General features: G+C 39.8%; 1 protein-coding gene across 1 annotated transcript in view; it reads left to right on the top strand.

The window, feature by feature from the left end:
• The window catches only part of LOC307253089 (cadherin-4-like), a 217,540-nt gene that overhangs the window by 84,908 nt on the left and 119,367 nt on the right, over positions 1-13,265 (top strand). The window contains exon 3 of the mRNA XM_080030957.1: positions 10,890-10,913. Within this exon, the coding sequence (XP_079887083.1) occupies positions 10,890-10,913 (24 nt within the window). The remainder of the gene's footprint in view (positions 1-10,889; positions 10,914-13,265) is intronic.

Genomic DNA, 13,265 nt, shown 5'->3' with positions numbered 1-13,265 from the left:
AGTATGCGATTCGGAACGCATGGTATGTTTTGTCATAGGTAGACATCCATGCAAAATAATTAAATTAAAAAACATTACATTTGAACAGATGTATTTGTAAGTAGAACTTCAAGTTTTGTTTATTTTATAAACAAGCAATCATTTCACTGGAAAACAAAAAGAAGAATGTTGCGTAACATATAACTCATCTGTCTGACATGCCCCCCCCCCCCCCCCCCATGTGATGAATGATCAGTGCATGTAAGGGGCGTGGCCTCAGTACCCCTGCAGTAAGCAGTGTGCTATCCACAACTTGCCAAGTGTACTTGCATGAAATCTGGTTGTTTTTTAACTATATTTAAAATCACTGTTAAAGGCTCTGTTAACCTGGTCTCGTAAAAAGCAATATATGATATCAAGTTGGGTGTCTCAATAAGCTTTTTAAAAAATATGATTGAAATTAAATGTTCTGTTAAAACTTAGTTGAAAAACTGCTTTTTACTGTCTTGAACGTTTGCCAGGACTGAAATAACATAGTTAGAAGGATTTAGTGCATTTGGGTTGCCATGGCCTTTAAGGGCCAACCTTAAATTTAGTAAATGTAGTTAATTCCTGTTTATTCCCTTAATTCCCATAAATTCCCGTTAATTCCCATGGAACGTTTCCAACTTTGAACATTCTACATCTACAGTACGTATAATGGGCACTCTTAACTATTGTGCCTTTTTTGAATATCGTAATCAGACTAGCGAAAGCTTAGCTGATCATCACGGCTGATTCATTGAGATAAAGAGGATCCAACGACCCAAATCATGGAAAATAATACGTTTTTTGTATTGTATTGTGCAACATTATGAGACATCAGAATAGTTGCCCTGAGTAAATGGATTAAATAAAAGACAAATACGGATGCAGCAGTGACCACTTAGATGAAGTGTTTTTTACTTTCCCGTAACCTGTCTGTATATTGTTCACAATATTTGTGCTCTTAAGAATCCTGCAGTTATACCAGATGCTCAACAAACTGCCTATAGATTTTAACTCACGCAGAGAGGAAACAATTGGACGTTTTGATGAAGCGAGAGGCATCCAAAAAAATGGCCGCCAAATTCAGCTAGGTCAAGGGTACGATAAGGACAGAAAGTGAATAAAACTTGGGGACAGTGAAGTAAAAAAGAGAAATCTCTTGTGGACAGCTGTGGGGGAGGTTAAAGAGAGAGAGAGAGAGTAGATGGGGAGTAGGACGGATGGTGCCACTACTCCTCGTCCACCATCTGATCTGTGGGTGGCAGCAATGACTGATGGAGAACTACTCTAACTGAAGGTCATATCTGAAGCCCTGCCATTTCAGACTGCCACTGTTGCAGGGGGGAAAGGATACATAAAGCTCAGATTGTCTTGTTTATTCACCCAGCTTTCTCCGCAGCTCTGTCAATGCTGGAGAGCCGGACGGAAAGATGAGGCGTACAATGGAAGATAGGAACGCCAATTGACGATTCGGAGTTGTAGGATTTATCGTATCGTAATCTACTCACTCTGACACCCACAGATGAATATTCAATTTCAATAACAAAGACTTGTTGATCCTTGTTATTCCGTCTCCTATGGTTCAATACAACACAAGTGATGCTTCAAATCACGTTTTTTTAAACACACTCCTGGTATATAATGATCTCCCCTTCAGACATTGCTACAGTATGTATAGTGAGGGGTTGAAATGAAAGGATAGCTTTTCTCTACATGCAAATGAATTGGACTTTGCTTATCATTGTGATTTATTTTTTATTTAATTTAATTTTTTCACAAAAGAGAACAGACAGTTGAAGCAATTAATCATTCATCATACAAATCCTATTCAGCCCAAATAGGGTGAAACTTATTCCTGGAGAAAAAAAACTACAGCAGAAAGCATGCATCTGAGTTTGGTTTGCCCAGATTGTCACAAGGCTTAAGGACAGCAGTCTGTCTCTACTCCACTGTCCCATCAATGTGACTGGGACACACATCTATTGGCCTGGCACTGGGACCAGAGCCGGAGGTTCAGACGGGGTTGTTTTTCCCCCAGGCAGGGCAGAATTCTCATGGCCAGATGACCTCGCTGCCCAGACTTTAATATCTGATCAAGAACCATCTGCTGAGGCTGCCAGAGCCCACACGCTCCCCCATACCCCTGACCTCTCCAAGGAGAGCCTGATGGGAAACCAAATCAAGCTATTAACAGGCTATTAGAATGAGTCTGATCACCATTTGAAAATAAATGAAGCAGAAAAAATATATATATATTTATTCCTTGTTATTCCTTTTTATTCTCCCTGTTGACCTATACAGATGCCAAGCTTTTGTCAGACAATTACCATGGAACTATTTTCTCTTGTGTGATGGGCCTGAATGAGCCGCTGCACGCTAGGCAGGTACCAGTGTATTGAATTAGATTCGAGCCAGCAACCGTTAGTCAGTGCAGGCTACGGCGGACAAGTGTAGTATGGAAGAATGTGTTGATTGATCCAGCAGTGCTTATGTTGAAGTGACAAGATGGTTTTATGAGTGAATATATATGGTAATAAGCATATACGCATTACACAAAGTAGGTAGATGATATCAAAAGTGCAGTTTATGCAAAGTTTTAATGGGCTACGCAAACCATTTCTGTTCCCACTGTGTGTCGAGCTGCACCATTCGCCAGGCCCCGATAACAGTTGGTTAATGGGTAATGTGCCACACAAGAGTGATGCTGCACTTTCTTTTTTCATTTTGTTGCTGTAGTGCAGTAATTAATCCAGATGAACCCTTTGTGCTCACAAAATAAATGCTTTCCATTTTCATTAATAGACAACTCATTAGTACATAATGAGCAAGAAGGCAGCACTCCCCGCGCTCCCTGTGCAGCTTGCAGCAGAAGAGCATGCGCCACACTCAGCTAATTAAAACCTAGGATTGTGTTCTCTCTTCCTATTTTTCTTCCGTAGAAAGAGCACGGGCATGTGCTTTTAAAAGATAAGTGTAATGAACCGTGAGCATGTTAAGTGTGGAAAAAATACAATGCAAATACATGAAGTCACGTAAAGTACATTTATGTCCGCATAGCATGTACAGCAACTTGCTATGGAAAATTGAAAGCTGTTAATTACACCAAATTGCATTTTTCTTTCCAGTTTAATTATAATGTTTGAATGTACAAGTAAGTTGAAGCTCCATTTTATACCCTAACCCTGACCCCTGTATTTTTGTCAATTGGTGTAACTTTCTAAATCCTTCCAACTTTAATCTCATGATTGTCTTCACTCAAATGTTAAACACTTAGGAAGTTCACATATATTGCCTAAAAGAAGCCACAAACTGACCGTATCTGTTGGATAATGGATTTTTTTGACTGTCAGACTTCATCTGTCATTTCAAGCTTTCTGCTAAAGTTGATATGTGTGTGTTTTTCTTCCCATAACCTGTTGTTAATAGAAAAATGGTAAACAGTGCTGACTTTATAGTTGTTTCAAGTGTACTACTACAGTGCTGACATGGAACACAACCTACAGTATGTGCATTATTATAGGATTTTTTTTTAGTTTGGGCCAAAAACATACAGTTTTTGCCATCATCTTTTTTTTTTCTTTTAAGATATTTTTTGGGCATTTTTATGCTTTATTGATAGTGCAGAGAGAGAGAGGTGAAATGGGGCAGAGAGGGGAGTGACATGCAGAGAACGACCGTGCGTGGGAATCGAACCCGGGTCTGCTGCTGGGCCCGGCCCGGAAGGGGGACGCCTTACCAACTGAGCTAAAGGCGCCCCCTTTGCCATCATCTTTGATTTTATAGAAGTTATTTAGCTGATGTGAGATGAACTGAACTGATCCATCACTTAGTCCTCACCATTAACATCCAGGTCAATGTTAAGCCTTGTGTCACCATCCATCTCATAGTGGTTTCTTTAGTTCCCGACTTTAACTGATGGGCTGTCACTGTCTACCTGTGATTGTGATAAAGGGATGAATGTCTACAGTAGGGCCCGACCGATATATCGGCCAGCCGATTATATCGGCCCATTTTTGCATATTTCGGAATTATCGGCATCGGCCGTTTTTTTACCGATTTTTGCCAATTTTTCTTTTTTTTTTTTTTCTTCAAGCAATCATGTGTGAAATGTATTGCTTGCCCTGGAGGTAGCCTAATTGAATAGCATTAATGCTATAGCCTATTTACAGCAGCAGCAGGTTTGTTGTAATACATTGGATTAATTTACACTTGACAGTTCCCCCTGCAACCAATAGCAGAGGCATTGGTCATCGCTTGACAGTTAATAATAATAATAATTGATAACATTTATATGGTGCTTTTTCGGAGGTCATTCAAAGACACTTTACATCATAGATAATCATACATGTAGAAAAAGAAAACAAAATACAGAAAACATTTCAATAAGGTTTGAAGTGGAGTCAGGTGTCATTATGCTTCCTTAAAGAGGTGAGTTTTGAGTTGACTTTTGAATGAGTTTATTGGGTCTGAGATGCTGATGTTTGGGGGGAGGGAGTTCCAGAGGGTTGGGTGCAGTAAGATAAAATGCATAATGTCTGAATTTAGACATATTTGTTACACTTAATTTTTTTTTAGACAATAGGTATTGCAATAAAGAAAAAGTTCCTGTACATATTTTCAACAGTAGAAGGTATATATATATATATATTTAAGGGTTAAAAAATTTAATATATATATATATATATATATATATATATATATATATATATATATATATATATATATATATATATATATATTCAATATATATTTTGGGGATTTTTTATTTTTTTTAATCGGCCGATTTAATCGTAATCGTCATTTTTCTCTGAAAATAATCGGCATCGGCACTCCAAAATCAATATCGGTCGGGCCCTAGTCTACAGTGTCCAGTTTAACCTAATTACATTATAGAGATGACTTATCAATAGTGGTTAATCATCTGAAGACAGCCACATTTGTTTTCCAGCGCAAACTTAACTGCTCATTATATATTTTAGTCACATCCAACATGCAGCTACTTATGTCAATATACCGACATTTGTGTTCATGAGCACATGCAGTCAGGCTCACACAATATATGAACGTACATTATTTTCATACACACACACACACGCCCAGTGATGATCTGGTTTTCATTTGTCTTGATGAAGAGATGATTAGCTGTAAGGATTCTTCACTTCATGATGGGAATAAAAATCAAACCCAATTTCTTGCTTTAATTAAAACTATTCCCAGAGTGGACTGCTGGAAGGCCTCAACTTCAAGAGGTCAATAGAAGACAGCTTTCCAATAGCAGTCTAATTCAATCAGTCTGGGATGTAAAGCGTATGTTAAGGATCAGAGGGCAATTCCTTAACATCCACATACATTGAACAAACTGTTTGCAATACTAGAGAGCCAGCATGCATCTACACTGTCACCTCTGGGCCTGGCTCCTCATAATCTGTGATCTGCATTAGACCATGTCAGTGACCACTGTTGGTTTATCAGAACTAAATATGTCTCTAAAAAATGTATTTCAGTGTTAGCTATTGGTTTGTTTTTGTTCTCCGTTCACGTTATCTGTCAAGTGTTGAGTTCAGTGACCCAATAGTATCTGAGGACTTCTGAAATGCAACTGAATAAGCTATATACATACTGTAAATCCACTATGCTTCTCTTAATCACCAAACTTTCTGAGATATTACAATTTCAACAATACAATCTACTCCCTATAAAACAATTGCTCTGCAGAATTATTCTAGCTGTCTGGCTGACCTCTAACATACAGTACATCACAGTTTTTGTGACAGGCCATTACAAATCTGAATAAAATCAAGTTAAATCAGTCACATGACGTGTATGGCTTCAATACTGTACAGTTATCCCAATTCTTCATGCAGTAAGGGTAGAAAGAATGAACACATTTGTGACAGAAGGGAGAAAACATTCCTTATTAAGTTGAATCTTGCCTTGCATCTACATTTCCATGCTCACATGTGCCATATGGTACACAATATGTGTGTCCAATTAAGTGCTGACAACAGGCTGATGCTGACAATCATCAATGGTACAAAGTGTTTGTCAAATGTAACAACACAACACCTTTTGCAGTGTTTAGCAACCGTACACTGTAAATAATTTATCTGTAAAATAACAGTAAATTGCTGGCAGCAGAGACGCCAGCAAGTTACTGTAATTCTACAGTACCCTTACTGTTAAATTAATTTACAGCCCTTTACTGTAATCGAAAAAACAGTAAAGCCAGCAAGTTACTGTTATTAATTATACAGTATTCTTACTGTTGCATAGTTTACAGTTTTTGAAAGTAATAGTGAAATGCAGTATTTCTCTGTGATTGTTTGAAAATAAATTAACATTCTGATTAGATGGTTGCAAGTAGATAACTGATACATGTTTACTTTAGACAGATAAAATTTAATACAATAACTCAATGTAGCAAATTAAAATATCAAACTTCTAACATTACACATCTTTTGTTTTGTGGCCTAAAGACATACATTAATACTGAAGTGATGCAAAATAAGCAGTAAACAACTTAAAATATTGTGAATCAAACTACTTTTATTAAGGGCAGTATTAACACATACAGCTATACAATTTAGATTTATTTAATGCAATGCATTCTCTGTTAAACATCTATATGATCATTTGGGTAACTCATGGAAGCCTTGTGGTTTACCTCTAAAAATAGTCCTTTGAGGTAGGCTTGTCTTTTACCTTTTAAAGAGTCTTGTGAGATAGGAGCATTCTTAGCTTCAGAAAGAGTCTGGGTGTTTGTAGACTGCTGGTATCTGAGAGGAGTCTTCTGGGTCGGGTAGAGATGACCATCACCTTGCTGTCATTGCTCCTCCATCTTGATTTGATCCAGTGTTGAGACTGTAAAACAGCAACAAAAAAAATGTCAAAATAAATCTAGAATTGGGAATTTACAGAAACAACTCTGAGTCCATGCTGAAAAAGCTGATGAAGTCTGTTGTGACTAAATGTTGCTTCATCACTCCATCAAAAGTGGAGGAGAGAGAGAGAGAGAGAGAGAGAGAGAGAGAGAGAGAGAGAGAGAGAGAGAGAGAGAGAGAGAGAGAGAGAGAGAGAGAGAGAGAGAGAGAGAGAGAGAGAACGCACTGACCTGATACATGTGTATTGACTGTAGCTGACTTCTTCTGGACCCCCACACCATGTCTTCTTGTAGGGAACTGTTCCCCGGATGGCCTTTGTGCCTCTCTCCAGATTAAGGCTATACCATTGAAGCATCTGAAATCAGAATAGTCAAAGATAAGACACTGACTGTAAAAATTTAACTATTTTATGGGTTCAAAATTGACAATGTGTTACACTTGAAACAGTTGATATATTAGGCTTCAATTCAAATGTATAGGTGGCATGATATGATAATCAGCTCCACTGTGTCAGCTCTTAACAAGGAGCTGAAGGCTATCCACTAGCTAAAAACAACCAGTACGCTACTACTCTAAAGAAAAGACTCGCTAATGCTCAACACTCTTAGGTTTGAACACACATGGACTCTAACATGCACTTAAGTATAACTGTTTGAGCTAGTTAACTCATCCTCACTGGTAAACAATATTCTAAAATCACATACTCACTTTATAGACAGGCTGCTGAGCATTAGTTTAATTTCAAACATTATCTTAAGCCTTTTAAGAGTAAATAATTGATCAGGAACATATTACCTTAACATTTGTAGATGCTCCACTCGATCAATGCAGAGTAGACCTAATGCTGGACTTTTTGTTGATGCGTAGCACATGTCCTTCGAAGTTTGTCCTATCTGGAATGGCTCATTTCAAACTAATGTTCCTGAAAAAGGCCGTTGCCCGCCCACATTCCAAAAAAATACTGTAGTGTACTGTAATTTAAAACTGTATCATACTGTTAAGGGCAGCTGAGCTGTCTTTTCAAATGGACCTTCCCACAATGCATTGCTAAGTAGTACAGTAAATAACCGTAATACATGAATACAGTAAATTATTGTTAAAATGTGTCCGTAAATTAACAGCAATTGCTTGCTTGTGTAGAGTTCAAAAATAAAACTTCTGTTTGATAGAAAAGAAGTATGTGGTTGTCTTAAAAAATATTGTAGACAAAGGAAAACTCTACTGCTGACATGACATTTCTTAGTGTCAGCTCCTCTCTCCATCACTCTAGTTTCTTCTACCTTTTTATCATCCTCCAGGACAGCAAGAGGCAACATTTCTGAAAGGTGAATCAAGCAGAAGGGAGATATTTCCTTAATGTCCATACATGTCTCTTGTACATGTAGCTTGTAGTATCCTTGGGCATGCTTCTGTGAAGGCTTAACTCATAGGCTTGCATACATAACTTTGCAGTAGGAAACCCGTATTGACATAGGGCCTACTTTACATAATACTCAAAGCCACAGGAGTGCTGCTGTGGGTCCGTTGGGCACATCAAAACGCCACTCACATATTCACTGCAAATTAGTCTCCAAATCCATATAAGCCACTGATAGCTGGGAAGGAATGTAGAATCAATGACAGAGGTTTTCCTTACCCTCCCTAAACAGCGGAGTTATTTATGTGTGCTGACACAAATCAGCATGGAGTCTCTGCCCTAGCAAGTTCTACAGAGAGAAGGAGCCTTTTCATTTTGCTTATTTATGTGCTTGTTTTTGATATTCTTATTTTAGCACCAAGCTTGTGTGTGTTCATTACTTATCATAGTTAAAGCAGTGTTAAAAGTTATTATGTTTCAACAGTTTAAAAAAAAATCCCTATAGCCAATATGGCACTCTGGCTGTTAACTACCGGTAAGTAAGGGAACGTAATGAATTCATCGTGTATATAATGCCTTGTTATTATATAATTCAATCACGGCTAAATTGTGTCTTCAGATTATTCATCTACTGTACCCATTAATATACAGCATACTATGTATCCACTTTTGCTTTGTTTTTCTCACATTATGTTAAATCGATACTAAACAGTATCCATTAAAACAGCATGTAAATCATGAGAGGTGCTAAAATAAATTAAATGCCTGTTTGATGGACGCCCACCAGTTACCTGTCACTGCTGCTGTCTTACTCACTCAGATTTGTGGTTGGGCTTTCATTATAAATCCTTTAATCTTCATCTACATTGACAGATCAAATGGGTTTTTCCCAGTTTCACGTAATTATTTTGAATTGGGTTCAACTGATGTTCAAATAAAAGCATGCATGATTCTGATGATTGGCATTTGTTTAATTGTCAACTGATAAGATATGTTTGTGTTTTGTTCAACTATTTAATGAATGTAGAACATAAAACCTGCATATTGTTTTAAAAAGGTCAGTTTACCTAGTAGTTTTCTTTTAGACTCCCCTGTTATCGGATGTGTTGATTGTCTTACATGGAAGGTGTAATAACTAACATTGTATATGTCAAAATCAGATTTTGCAGTCACCACAGACAAAACAAGTAAACAACACTCTCCTTTTCCTCCTTCTCTCTTATACGCCTTACCTTGAAAAGTTTACAAATTGTTTTTTTAACAGTGTCATAGCTCTTGTCAATCTTATTCAATATATACAACATACATTTTAATAACAACTATGAACGCACAATAGTCTTCCGTTTACATAACACCCTTACAACACATCAATTTGGAATATGGGCCGGTGATTGTGAAATGTTGGGTAATATTTTATCAGCTATGTGGCTATCCCAAAGGTTTTAACAGTGTCAAGAGTTTGTAAGCCTTTGGGGAGAGAAAGGAAATGGACCAAGGATTTTCTTTTTTGGTGATAAGGCTGACTGCACTGGCCTGTGAGAGAGTGCTTCACTGACTAATTATTTGAAGCCTCCACTCAGATTAGGGTAGACATGCAGAGCTTATGGATAGTCGCATAGCAGACAATCAGACCATGTAATAACCAGAGGGGCCAATATTTGCTCCAATCCACTGTAACACCTCACAAAACAAAAGTGCGCATAGCCCTAATGCTCAGTCCAATCCCACGCCACGCTGCCTCGATAAACACCGCCACCTCCCCTACAATGGACTCTATCTTTACTCTGGCAATTAGACAACGCTTCGGATTATCACGTCCTCAGCCCAGCACACCACACATTCCACCCGCATTCAATAATTTCCCCTCCCATGCCTGTGGCCACTTGGGCCTCTTAGGGCACACGATTGCAACTGCTAAAAGAACAAAGTTATGAAAAATGTAATAAAAAAAAAAGATCATCCCTGCAAGTTTGACAGGTCTATCAAATATGCCGTGAAACCTTGGCTTGCAAAAAAATAAAAATGTGTGTAAATATTTTATGAGAACAATAAGATACATTAACTGTATTTTTTTCTCCTTTACAAACATGCCCACATATGTCCTTTCCTCCGAGTAGCTTGTATTCTGTTCCACACCTTGTGGGCCGGCCAGGAGTAAGAATCTCAAAATGCTTACTGAGAGGATTTGATTTCCTCTGTCTTGCTGCACCTCAAAGACTGACTATTTATTTTTTCACTTATTAGGAAGCTCACTCAGGGTAAATTGTCTAAGAGATCAAGGGCTTTCCAGGTTTTCTGGAGACTCTTATCTTTCTACTTGAGGCCTCTCTACTCTGTGTTTGCTTAGATGCTTTTCTTCCTCCACCTTGTCTCCCCTTGTGGAATGAAATAAAGCGGTTGTGTTTTTCTCTCTATTACTTAGTGTGCCTTCCCCCCACTGTATGTGTCCCTATGTGTGTTTGAATATTCAGGTGCAAGTTAGTGGCAAAGAGTTTGTCTGTCTGTTTATCCTCCTGGGTGGGCTCGTTTCCCTCCCAGCAAATCACTGCCATGGCTGTCATCTCATGCATTTTATGTGTCTGCCGTAGAGCAGCCTGTCAGCTCCTAACACATTCTTCTGTGTGTCTCCTCTCTTTTATCTACAGATACCCCAGTGTCATCACAAAACGGTAAGACAGCCCTCCATCAGTCACCTGTGAATCCCAATGCATTTTTTAGATGAGTGGCAGGTGTGTGCGTGTGTGTGTGTGTGTGTGTGTGTGTGTGTGTGTGTTTGAATTCTCAATTTTTTGGTAATGAGATAAAAAAGAAGAAAAAAACATTTCATGGTGATGTTGATTTGAAATCGAGTCATCCCATGTTTCTGTTACAGAACAATCGTTTTGATTACAAAGTCAATCGCTCTCACCCACTGACACCTAGACTAAATTATCCCGCTCTCCCCCGAAATGATAGACAGCCCACAGTGTGTGTTTAGGCATCGCTTTCTGTGAGTCTCATGTTCAGACTAATCACAGTTCTGTTCAGACGCCTCCACACTTTCATGTGTATGTTAATGTGAGGTTGGGTAAGGCGAATGTTTTGCATAGTGGATCTTCGGGGAGTGACAGGAGACGTGGGAGGGGGGAGATGCTTGTAAGGAACGTACCTGATGGCTGTTTTGATTCAGTCAGATGACGGGGCCAGACAGTCAAACTGTCGAAACAGCTCCAGGGGTTTGGTTCTGACTGGAAGCCTGCAGGTGTGTGTATGCAGAGCAGTCCCAATCCTCTGCTCTTGATAGTGGGGATATGCAGTAACGGCAGAGGGTGTGTCACGCTCCGTGATTGCAAAGCAGGAGCAAACAATCAGTCGGGGGGGAGGGGGGGACTCCCTGCTGATTTTGTTTAAAACTTTCTCTGGTTCCCTGCGGTGCGCCTGAGAACATGGGTGTTGTTTGATACGAGCTCCTACCAGAGCAGAACGGAAACACATGTGCAAGAATTTCCATTGTCAGCCGCATCCGATATGATCTCCACAACATGTGTATTTGAAAAAAAAACATAAACAGAACGAATGTGTCTTTGGGAACATGGTGACATTTTTCACCTTCACAAAGCTTCAGATCTGTTGAAGCTGCTAGTAGACTCATTGCAAGAGGCAGTGATGAAGTACATCGGTGTGACAGGTTCCACTTGTTGTGCCGACACACACACACACACACACACACACACACACACACACACACACACACACACACACACACACACACACACACACACACACACACACACACACACACACACACACACACACACAAAACACATACACACACAAAAACACACACCCGGTTGGTGTGACGCTGTGTACCACGCTGTCATATGTGCCTATAAAGGTAAGTGATGTTGGTTGCCCGAGCCTCACTCTCTGATGGATGCTGAAGGGGAGCAGAGGCTGACGTTTTGTACATCATCCCTCCACTGCCGCATTCGCATATGTCTGTGAATGAGAGGGAGATAAGTAAGGCCATGTAACCCTGACAGCCGACGAATGCTCACTTTTTGTTAGCACTGTGTGTGTGTGCCCATGTCTATGGTGTGTTTTCTATGTCTTTCTTTTACTCACCGACCCAATGTGTCCAATTCAAATCCGTTTAGTCGCAAGCATTCCCTGTCTCGAGGACCCACACATTGAGGGTGCCATGGAGAAAAATAGCCCACTGTACTCATTCATACACTGTGAGTTATAGATGTCTATGCAGCGATGACAGTGCCATCGGTGCTGAAGAGCAATGGGGCCTTGAGGCATAGATAGTGTACATAAACCATGTGTTTGTGTGCGCAGATCTGTGAAAAAGACTGGTGTGTGTGTGTGTGTGTGTGTGTGTGTGTGTGTGTGTGTGTGTGTGTGTGTGTGTGTGTGTGTGCGTGTGCGTGTGCGTGTGTGTGTGTGTGTGTGTCTGAGCAAGAAAGACGGAGAAAGCAGGACATTTGTGCACACTGGCAATGTCAACTCCCTGCAGTCTCAATCCGTTAATATTCAACATGAGATATGTGGGTCTCACATCTGTTAAAAGAGTGCAGTGAGTCTCTACAAGTGTTCGACTGAAGTCCAGCACATAGTACTTACCTCCATGTATTCAGGCCGTATGTACTGAACACCAATGTCATGATTACTACCTGACCTCATATAATGTGACCTTATTCTTTAGTTCTCTACTTCTATGGAACCTCCTCACTATCTGCCCCCCCCCCCCCCTTATTTCTTATCCAACATCTCTCCATCCCCTCAGATCCCTCCCCTTTCTCCTCTGCCAAATGAAGTGTATTTATGGCACCTGTGCTGGAAAAACAGTCTCCGGGAGACGTCCCTCTAATTTCATTTTCAAAATGCCAGCGATAAATTTATCAAATGGGCTGAATCGAATCGGAGTCACACGTAGTGCCATTCGTCATGGGCTGTCCCTCAGGGGCTTGTGGGCGTACTTAAGCCAGCCAAAAGCCTCTGCTGGCAGGAGAAAAAGACTGAGAGGGGATGGGGCT

This window comes from Ammodytes marinus (assembly GCF_949987685.1).
Source record: "Ammodytes marinus genome assembly, chromosome: 7".
NCBI lineage: Eukaryota > Metazoa > Chordata > Actinopteri > Uranoscopiformes > Ammodytidae > Ammodytes > Ammodytes marinus.
Note: the sequence above shows the minus strand (reverse complement) of the source record. Positions and strands in the feature narration are given on the sequence as shown.